Source organism: Nuphar pumila, chromosome 15, assembly GCF_984573655.1.
Source record: "Nuphar pumila chromosome 15, dmNupPumi1.hap1.1, whole genome shotgun sequence".
NCBI classification, from domain to species: domain Eukaryota; kingdom Viridiplantae; phylum Streptophyta; class Magnoliopsida; order Nymphaeales; family Nymphaeaceae; genus Nuphar; species Nuphar pumila.
In genome coordinates, this window is record NC_143263.1 from 72,487,875 (window position 1) to 72,498,525 (window position 10,651).

General features: G+C 39.2%; 1 protein-coding gene across 1 annotated transcript in view; it reads right to left on the minus strand.

Moving 5' to 3' along the window:
* The window catches only part of LOC149815578 (succinate dehydrogenase subunit 5, mitochondrial-like), a 17,648-nt gene extending 7,311 nt beyond the window's left edge, over positions 1–10,337 (minus strand). The window contains exons 1-4 of the mRNA XM_089988798.1: positions 10,195–10,337; positions 9,581–9,717; positions 8,457–8,764; positions 8,144–8,329 (exon numbers count right to left, since the gene is read on the minus strand). Of these exons, the coding sequence (XP_089844924.1) occupies positions 8,144–8,329; positions 8,457–8,764; positions 9,581–9,713 (627 nt within the window). The 5' untranslated portion in view covers positions 9,714–9,717; positions 10,195–10,337. The remainder of the gene's footprint in view (positions 1–8,143; positions 8,330–8,456; positions 8,765–9,580; positions 9,718–10,194) is intronic.
* Between the last annotated feature and the right edge of the window lie 314 nt (positions 10,338–10,651).

Consider the following 10,651-nt stretch of genomic DNA (forward strand, 5'->3'; position numbering starts at 1 on the left):
TGGGTGTATAAAATTGAACATAAAGCTGATGGTAGCATTGGAATGTCCAAAGCAAGCTTGGTGAAAAGGGATTTCTCAAGAGCATGGGTTTGATTGACTACACTGAAACATACTCTTAAACAGTGAAATGAGATTATGAGGCTGCCGAATTTAGTTGCAGCACTTTTGAGAAGGCTGATTGATGAAAGAAATACACATTATTTCCAAGGATAAACTACAAGTCCTTAAGACATATAGCAAAGATAGTTCGAAGCCTTGCACCTACAACAAGGAAAGCTGTAAACTCCGGCTGCTACATTAACATCAGTTATCTTCAAATACTGACTAAGGGAAGAGTTGATTCACAGAACCGAATGGATTAAGATAGGCATTAAAAGCGGCCTATATGAAGGAATAATTATTAAGCAGGGATTTGGTAAAGATGGAAATTCTAAGAAAAATGATTATCAGAAAGGCCAAGTAAATGTTGTCCACAACAATTATAAAAAGGACAACAAAGATTAAAAATCCAAAACCAAGGGCAAAACCAAGTGCATCAAAAGCCAACAGTTCAGAAAGCCCCTGAACAAAGAAAGTCAGATCAGAGGCAGAGGTAGTATGACTCCATATGGCCCAGAGCTATGTCACCTAGGTATGAGTGTGGGTGTGGGTGTGGGTGCGGGTACAACATGGCAATTTCAAAAAATGAAGGTACAGGGACACAACTATTGTCATGAGAATGATGCGAATCCCGATGCACTCCAGAATGGATCAAGAACCAACAAATACAATGTAGTTGAATACATATTCATCATAAAAATAACAATGGAACACGACTTAAAAAATAAACAATTTCATTAAGAATGAAATTCAAATAACACAAAAAAAAATGCAAAATTACAAAGAGCCTCACTACAATCACTCAATACACTAAGAACTACCCATACACTCTCTCAAAAGTCACATATGCACACATCCACTTATTTATAGAGGGGAGGAGAGAATAAAAGGAGGAGAGAGCCCCTTCTAGTCGTGGGAGAGGGTCCAACGGCTAGAAATCTAGCTGTTGGACACCTTCTCCAACGACTAGAAGTCAACCATATGTTGACTAAACATATATATATATATATAGAGAGAGAGAGAGAGAAACTTGTTTTTTAAGTCATTTTTGTAGCTTCGTTGACCAGGTTTGGATTTGTCCAAACCTGGTCAACGAAACCAACTTGGTTTAATTAAAAGTCTCTCTCTCTTTGTTTGTTGTAGTGAGACGAAGAAGAAGGAGGTACTCTCTCTCTCCCTGTTCTCGCTCTGCACCCCTCCCTGGCTCTCATCTTCCGCCCCCTCTCTCTCTCAATTCCCCTCTTTGTCTCTCTCTCTCTCTCTTTTCCAGGTCTCTCGCTCTCTCTAGGGGGAAGAAGAGAGAGGGAGACAAAGAGGGGGAAGACGAGAGAGAGAGTCGAGAGTTTTGGGTTTTTTTTTGAGGTTCGGGTAATAGGCGTATCTGCCCTGCGTCTGGTACCCGTGCCGACACAGGTACGATAACTAAAGTGTGATGTCGCGGTAACATAGGCCCAGAGGCTGAAAGTTCATAGAGATTGCTCAATCCTACGAAGAGGTAATGAATATCATGATTGTGAAAAGACGTGTATCTCTTGTTATGGGTCACGGGTCAGGGGATCCAGATACGTAGTCATTGTCATTTCATTAATGGCATTATGTAATTTTCTCTCTTTGTAATAGGGGTATTTTAGTACCCTAAATTTTGTATTAGTATGTAAGTATAAAGGAATTAGAAGAGCAGCCGACCCTAAGATTAGAATCGGCTTGTCCTGCAGCTCCTTCTCTCTCCCACTGTTCCTCACCCTTCACGAGTGGAAGAACTCGAGCATTGCAAAACTTACATGGTATCAAAGCCACGCTACAGCAAGACCTGGAATTGACTCCAAAGGTACGACTGAAAGATCTGAATCCCATTGTTTTCCTCTTCTAAGTCAAGAAAATTTCTTTTCTCAATACTCCTTCCGTCAGACTTCTCATCTCGTCCCATATTTCTCTTAGCATCTCGATCTTGATCAGATCTGATTTTAATCAGATCTGATCAAGTTTTCTTTTCTGATAAATCTGAATCGTCTCGGTCTAGGTATCTTGATCCGAAGCATTCTCAAGGTTGTCTCCTTATCCTTCAATCTGCTCTCAACATATCTTGTTTATCAATTTCGATCAGAGCGTGATTTGGTCACGTAATTGGGTGTCAGTTGATCCAGTCATATTCCTGATCAGATCTGACCGCAGATCTGAATTCTTCTTCTTTTGACGTTCTCCTTACCTCTATTTCTTTTCATACTTGAAAGCATTGCATTAATATCGGGTGTGATTTTCTATTCACATATTTTTTTGTTGTGGTTTTCGTATTCAGTGATTATTATTTATTCTCTTCTGAAAATTAGAAATCTGATCGGTATTCAATATTTTGTTTTAAATCAGATATTGATTTGAATTAGATATTGAATCAGTTTCTTCTCTTAAATCTCTATCTAGTGCCATTTACATAGCATGATATAGTATTCTCTCCAAAAAAAAAAGGAAAGGGAGAAGAGGTTGCAGCAGTTACATTAGTCAGGTGAGTGACCTTTCAATCAGCAAAAAAAAAATTGCAAAAATTGTAGACAAGTTGTGTGCCAGACACATTCTTAGTATTGTGAAAGATGGATTCATTCCCTACTCAGTCTGTTCTTTCTTCAAGCTTCTTCAGTCAACTCGTGTCTGAAAAATTAAACAATTCTAACTTCTTGACTTGGAAGAGGCAAATCATTCCTTTCATTAGGAGTCAGGATCCTTCTGGACATCTGGATGGATCTGTTTCAGTTCCTCCAGAGTTCATATCACGAGAAGAAAGGGACAGCAAAGGAGAATCTACTACGGTATATGTTAGAAATCCTGAATTTGTAGCCTGAATGAAAAGAGATCAGGCGCTAGTTGCTTGTATTACATCTACATTGTCATAAAAGGTGCTTGTGGCAATCCCAGATGACTGCACTGCCATGCAACTTTGGGACAGACTTGTTCAGACATACTCACAGGTTTCTCAGGCCAGGATTATGTTCCTTAAAAGAGAGTTTCAAATGTTAAGAAAGGATTTCATGACTATCATGGAATACTTGAACTAAATGAAGGTCATCACAGATCAGCTAGCAGTTGTTGGGTGTGCAGTGACTGATACAAATTTGGTACAACAGACCCTCAGTGGATTGGGACCCGACTATCATATGATTGTTACTTCCTTGTTATGTTTACCTGAACTGCCCAACTTTGAAGATCTGCACGCAAAATTATTACAATATGAGATGAACCTAAAAGGATTTTCTGAAGAATCATCTATGCATACAGGGATGCAAGAAGTTCTTGCTACAGGGATGGCTTATGCACGAAGGCGAGGAAGCTATGATATTAAGGGAAAGGGAGGACAAGGGAGAAGTGGTCAAGGAGGCCGTGGATTATTGCCTACACCCAACACATATACCAATCCACAACGACAGAGGCCAATTCCTACTTGTTTCCTATGTAATAAAAAGGGGCATATCAAAGCTAAATGTTGGTTCAATCTCCTAAATAAAGGAAAATCAACTCAAGTTGAAGCAAAGAGAGGTACAGACAGTACAAGGACCAGTGGAGAAGTAAAGGAGTTATTGTTGTCAGCTTTAGCATGATTGGTAAGCTCCTAAACCTTGTTCCTTACATTGGTAGAAGTAGTATAGTTACTGGGGATGAATCCCACCATTCTATCTCTCATATTGGAAACTCTATTATACCTTTGTCAAAATCCTCTCTCAACCTTTCAAAAGTTCTTTATGCCCCTAACATCAAGAAAAACATTGTTTCGGTTTCTAAACTTGTTGATGATATCAATGTCTCAGTTGAATTTACTCTCTCTTCTGTTCTTGTCAAGGACCTCTGCACGAAGGAGACGTTCGCTAAAGGAAAACGGCAACGCAATATGTATGTTTTTCAAGAAGATCCTTCAGCACATATTCGTCCTGTAGACCCAAACTTGAAGCTCTCTTCATCGTTGCCTTCTGAGAATTCTGTGTCTTTAGTGTTTCTGAAATCAATAAGACAAATCTTTGGCATGGTCGTCTAGGTCATTGCAGTAGTAGTTTCATTGAAAAGCTTGTTTCAAATAACCTCATTCCTAAGTCAAGTTTAGGAATAAATGTCAATGACAACAAATGTTCTAGTTGTCTCTTATGTAAGAGTCGTGTTTTACCTTTTCATTCTATAAATAAAAGAGCTTCAAGACCTTTTGAGATTATCTGTTCTGATGTTTGGGGGTCTGCCCCAGTTGCTTCTATATTTGGAACTAGATATTATCTTATATTTGTTGACAGTTATTCTCGTTATACTTGGATTTTCTTCATTAAACACAAATCTGAGGCCTTCAAGTTGTTCCAAAACTTCCATTCCTTTGTCAAAAATCAATTTTCTGAAAACATTCTTTGTTTTCAATGTGACGGAGGAGGTGAATTTTCTTCTATTGACTTTACTAACTTTTTTCAAAGTAATGGGATAAGGAGAAGGGTGTCTTGCCCACACACACCTCAGCAGAATGGGATTGTTGAAAGAAAGCATCGCCATATTGTTGAGAGTGCGATGAGCATGATGCATGATAGTAATCTTCCGATTACTTTATGGACAGAAGTCTTTCATTTTGCAGTCCATGTGATAAATCGATTGCCCATGACTATTTTGGAAAACAAGTCTTCTTACTTTTCTCTATTTGGTGTTCATCCCAACTATCATGATTTGCGTGTGTTTGGTTGTTTATGCTATGCTCATATTGATAGTTCAATGAAACATAAGTTTCAGGACAAGGCCTTGAAGTGCAGGTTTGTGGGTTATGCCGATGACTATAAAGGGTACATGTGCTATGATCCTATGAGCAAGCGCATCAAAATATCAAGAAATGTCATCTTCGATGAATTGAATTTTGATTGTCGATGCATTAGCCCTTCGGAATCAAATTCCAGAATTGAGGTTTATTATCCATGGTTGAATTCTGAACTTTTCTCTGGAACTAGTGATGTATGTCCTTCAGATTGTGCTCAAAAGGATAAGGAATCTATACCTGTTGATGAGATGATTGCACCTGAGAATACAAAGTCATCTTTGGACCCAAAAAGGTATAAAGGTCTTGTTTACACCCGACGAGGAAGAGAGGCACCCACTATTGTTAATCCAGAAATGGACACATCCACTTCTACCTTTGATGCTAAAAGATCCACTCGTTCTCGTCATCTGATTGAAAGATAGGTCAATTATGAAAATTTCTCATTGGATTTTCAACTTTTCCTAACAGCCTTGAGCAAGGAAGATGGACCCACAACGTTTTCTCAAGCATCAAATTCCAAAAGATGGATTGAAGCAATGAATGAAGAAATGGAAGCTCTACATAAATGTGGTACGTAGGATATTGTACCAAGACCACCTGACAGAAATGTTGTTGATTCAAAATGGGTGTACAAAATAAAGTATAAGCCAGATGGGACTATAGAGCGATACAAGGCGAGGCTTGTAGCCAAAGGATTTACACAAGAGCAAGGACAGGATTATGATGAGACCTTTAGTCCAGTGGTGAAAATGGGGACAATCAAAGTCATACTTTCTTTAGCTATTGAACATCAATGGACTATTAGTCAACTTGACGTGAAGAATGTTTTTCTTCATGGAAATTTGAAAGAAGTATACATGGAACAACCCACTGGTTACGCAGAAGGCAATCCTACAAAATATGTATGCAGATTAAAAAGGGCGATATATGGATTGAAGCAGGCATCTCGTTCTTGGTTTGATAGTTTCTCTCTTGAAATACAAAAATATGGTTTTAGGAAATCTCTTCTTGACCATTCCTTGTTCATATTCAAGAACCAAGACACAGTTACTCTGTTGTTGATATATGTAGATGATATTATCATCACTGGTAATTCCAACGAGCATATTGAGGAAGTCAAACATCTCTTGAATCAGAGATTCAAAATGAAGGACCTTGGTAAACTACGATACTTTCTTGGAGTTGAAGTCAACAGTACCCCTGAAGAGATGACTCTCACTCAACATAAGTATATCATTGATGTCCTCAATAAAGCAAGCATGAAAGATTGCAAGCCCTTGGGAACTCCTAGTGTTCTTCACCAAAAGCTCAGTTCTCAAGATGGAGATCCATACGAGAATCTCACACAATATCGTAGCATAGTGCGCATGTTACAATACCTCACTTTTACTCGACCTGATATTGTTTACTCTGTGAATCAAGTATCTCAGTTTATGCATGCACCACGTGAAGGGCATATGGAAGCGGTTAAACGGATACTTTGGTACCTAAAGGGAACTGTTGGAGATGGTCTTTTATATAAGAGAAAGACTAATGGGCAAAATGCACATGAGATTACTGTTTATTCTGATGTAGATTGGGCTGGAGACCCAGATGAACGTAGATTAGTATCTGGCTATTGTGTGTTTGTTGGGATGAATTTGGTTTTCTGGAGTAGTATGAAACAAAAGGATGTTGCTAGATCCAATACAGAAGCCGAATACAGGTCAATGGCAGTCGCTACTGCTGAAGCTACCTGGATTAGGCATTTACTGACAGAAGTAGGAGAATCGATCTCTCGATCGCTCCTTTTATGTGACAACCAGAGTGCCATTAGTATATCTTTTAATCCAATCCATCACAGTCGTGCCAAACATATTGAAATAGATCAGCATTTTGTGAGACAAAAGGTAGAAGAGAAGAAGATTGAGCTCGAATTTGTACGAACTGCAGATCAAGTGGCGGATATATTTACAAAAGGACTGACAAAAGACAGATTTTGGATGTTAAAAGGCAAGTTGTTCATGGTTCAAGACCATGCACAACTTGAGGGAGGGTGAAAAGACGTGTATCTCTTGTTATCGGTCACGGGTCAGGGGATCCAGACCCATAGTCATTGCCATTTCATTAATGGCATTATGTAATTTCCTCTCTTTGTAATAGGGGTATTTTAGTACCCTAAATTTTGTATTAGTATGTAAGTATAAAGGAATTAGAAGAGCAACCGACCCTAAGATTGGAATCGTCTTTTCCTGCAACTCCTTCTCTCTCCCATTGTTCCTCACCCTTCACGAGTGGAAGAACTCGAGCATTGCAAAACTTCACTTCTGAAGTTGCCTGTTGTGCCTGACCCGCCCATTGTGAAGGGCATAGATTCGAGCAAATACTGTAAATTACACAGACTTTTGGGTCATGACACAGAACATTATTCAAGATAATCTGGAGAAAGGGGAAATTATATTGAAAAGTGTTGATAAACCCTCATCTTCGAAACAAGATATGGGAATATATCAAAATCCTTTCCCCGACCATTAGAAGAACCAAAACAACAGTGTTCTCCTCCTTCTTCTTCTTCCCCCTCCTCCTCGCACCCCCCCCCCTCTTTCTCCTCTTCTTGCTTCTATTCCTCCTTTTTTGCCTTTTTTCCTCCTTCCCCTCTTCTTCTCTCCTCCTCTACCTCTTTCCCCTCTTCTTCCCTCCTCCACCTATTCTTCCCTTCTCTTCCTCCTCCTCTTCTCTCCTCCTCCTCCTCCTCCCAAAAAAGTTATAATATATATTATATATTTCAGGTCAGTGCACACGGGTTCGGACCCAACCCGACCTAGGATAAACCTGGTGCATGGGCGGTACCCGCACCCGTGTGACATAGTTCTACATGCTAGTTTTATAACCAATAAGAATATGCTGTAATAGAGAGTTCAACCCACACAATCACATCATGGGCAGCTGAGTTCCTTCTCCAACATGTTCTTTTAGCTTTCCTCTTGCTAAACTTTAATAAGGTATGTGACATGTTTGTGACCTCTCCTAGACCAAGAACTTGACCAAATTCCCTAATCAGTGTTGAGTCAATTACTCCATTGATTCACAGCCAAATCTTCCAAGTTGGTATTATTGATAATAAAGTCGATGAAGACATTAGATCTGACAAAGCCTTGAGCCTCAGTTTTTTCCAGTCTTCCAACTTTGCCAGGAGGATGGCTAGATCCAAGCAAAAGCTGTTAACGCTGCTCATAAACTTACATATAAAGATTACTATTTTGAATCATTTATAAAACAGAATTTGAGAAAGAACATCACCTTTCCCCATTCAGAATCAAGGTTGCTGCAGCGCATCTTTATATGTATCATCTTGGTCCCAAGCTCCATTTCGACTTTCTTTTTCAAGTAAACTTCATCAGGGCCAAAGGCATCCAAGTATGATATGTAACGCCTGTATGCAGCACTAAGAGAATCTCGAAGATCCTCTGGTAAAGGTTGGACATTCTGCAGAAAGTCCAAACAACAAAAGTACAGATCAAAGACCCAGTTTTCACATCCGTAAGTCCCAATTACCATTAAATTAATAAAAAAAATACTATCACAAGCAAGCTGAAGAGAAATTTTAACAGACCTCACCACTTATTCCACTTTTATCATCAAGTTCCATTCTTAGAGATACCAAGGTCCCACCGAACTGTTCAACAGCCTCTGCTGCACGAAATACATTTGTCAATGCTTCCTGGCCTTGCTTGTCATCACTAGCTTTTGATAATGCCTTTCTGGCATCACTCACAACAGCATCTGGAAGCTCATCCCAGTTTGCAGCCATTAAATCTTTGAATGGTCGCAATACATCAGGATCAGTAATCTGAGGCAAATGGCTTACTTCAGCACTATACAGCCTATTGCCTATTCCCATTGCAAAGGGAAACCTTGACCCTATAACCAGGCAACACATCAGAAACCACAAGCTCTGATTCATAGTATGAAAGAACCCGAACCAAGAACAGAGAGAGAGAGAGAAGTAACAACACCACAAACCACAACAATGGCCTTTTTCCATGATTTAATCTTAGTTTTTTATTTTATTCTTTCCAATCCAATCTCACGTTGTTCCTATATGTTGCTATGATCAACTTCTAAAGAGTTATTTGGATGCAGCCACTTATCCAGAAAATTGGGGTAAACTTGGATATTGCATTACTGATCTCAGCACGTCCCTAATTATCTTGCTTATTTTGGATCAGTGGCTGCATCCAAACACCCCTTATTCCAGCATACAACTTTTCTTTCCAAATAAAGAAATAAAGACTTATATATGAAAAAAAATTATATATTAAAGGCCATGATAGTGTTACATGCCACCATTATTGACCAAATGTTTTGCAATGCCAAATTGATTCACCAGAATTACTTGACCATCACAACTAGTAATAGACCACAAGAACATCCTCAGCTACTCAAATTATCTATAGGAGAAAAGAAAGAAAAAGTTGTGGATCAATCCATGCTAAACATTAAGCATTATAAATGGTTTTTCTTTTTTTTCTGGAAAAATATGCAAATAAGATACAATCCTAGATCCTAATTCAACCACAAAAAACCTATATCTAATTAACAAAACTAATAGCGAAGCTGATTAAGAGGGAACTGAATTTCAATCATTGCGTCTATTAAAAAAAAGAGAAAAATAACTTAAAAGAAGCATAATTACAAAAATGAAAAAGAAAACAGGTCAAACATGAGAAACCCTACCAGGCACAGCATGGGATGTATGTGACTGGATAGCATTTGATGCACTATAGGAACCAAATGAAAGGGGCCAATGTGAACTAGGTTTACTGATTAATAGCCGTGCAACTGATCGTGTCAACATTCTTCCAGCCATGTGTCTGCAATTTAACAAAAACATTTAGAAAGCAGAAAAGTGACAAGAATTAGTGTTTAGACTATAGCTACTGAAAGCACACAGTCATACTAAGATGCACTTCCTAGGGAGTGGAATTGAGAGTCCTGCACATAGGAATCTGTGTGTGTGTCTATATATATATATATATATATATATATATATATATATATATATATATATATATATATATATATATATATATATATATATATATCGGCCAGCCATAATCTTTGAGTTTGCGGATGGAATCCCCCGAGAAGGGAAACCTCTGCCTCCAACACCCAGACCTCAAAAAAAATAATAATAATAAATCCTCCTCCATGACCCAGATCTCCACCACTGGCATCTCCAACCTCCAACTCCACTCCTTGCTCCGGGACTCCAGCCCACCACCAAAACCTCCACCAGCTCAGTCCACCGCCACCCACAGAGAGAGAGAGAGAGGCAGATTTGGACTCACCGGACTGTTTCCGACGCCTCAGACACCGATTGACCGTCCGCTGGTCCACTGCGGATGCCTATTCACCGGACAAAACCTTTGAATGGTGCGTGCTAGGGTTCGAGAGAGGCAGAGGAAACGAGAAAGAGGCAAAGGGCGACGGCGGAGGTGGGGGTTTGGGGCGTCAGTTTTTTCTTTGGATCTGGAAAACTCTAACCAGATCTAAACCCTTGTTTACCAAATTGTACTCTTTTGACCCATATCTTGATAAGCATAGTTAATGTAGTTTGGGCGTTTGGCTGACGAGTTATATATTTTGCATTAATTGCACAAGGAAGCTTATCTCAATTCGATTGGATTTTGGGATGTACTCAGATAAGGGTGAAGATTGGTTTGATCTAAAATCCATTTGACTGTACCTGACCCAACAACAACAACAACTTCATCCCAAACAATTGGGGTCGGCGATATGAACCAA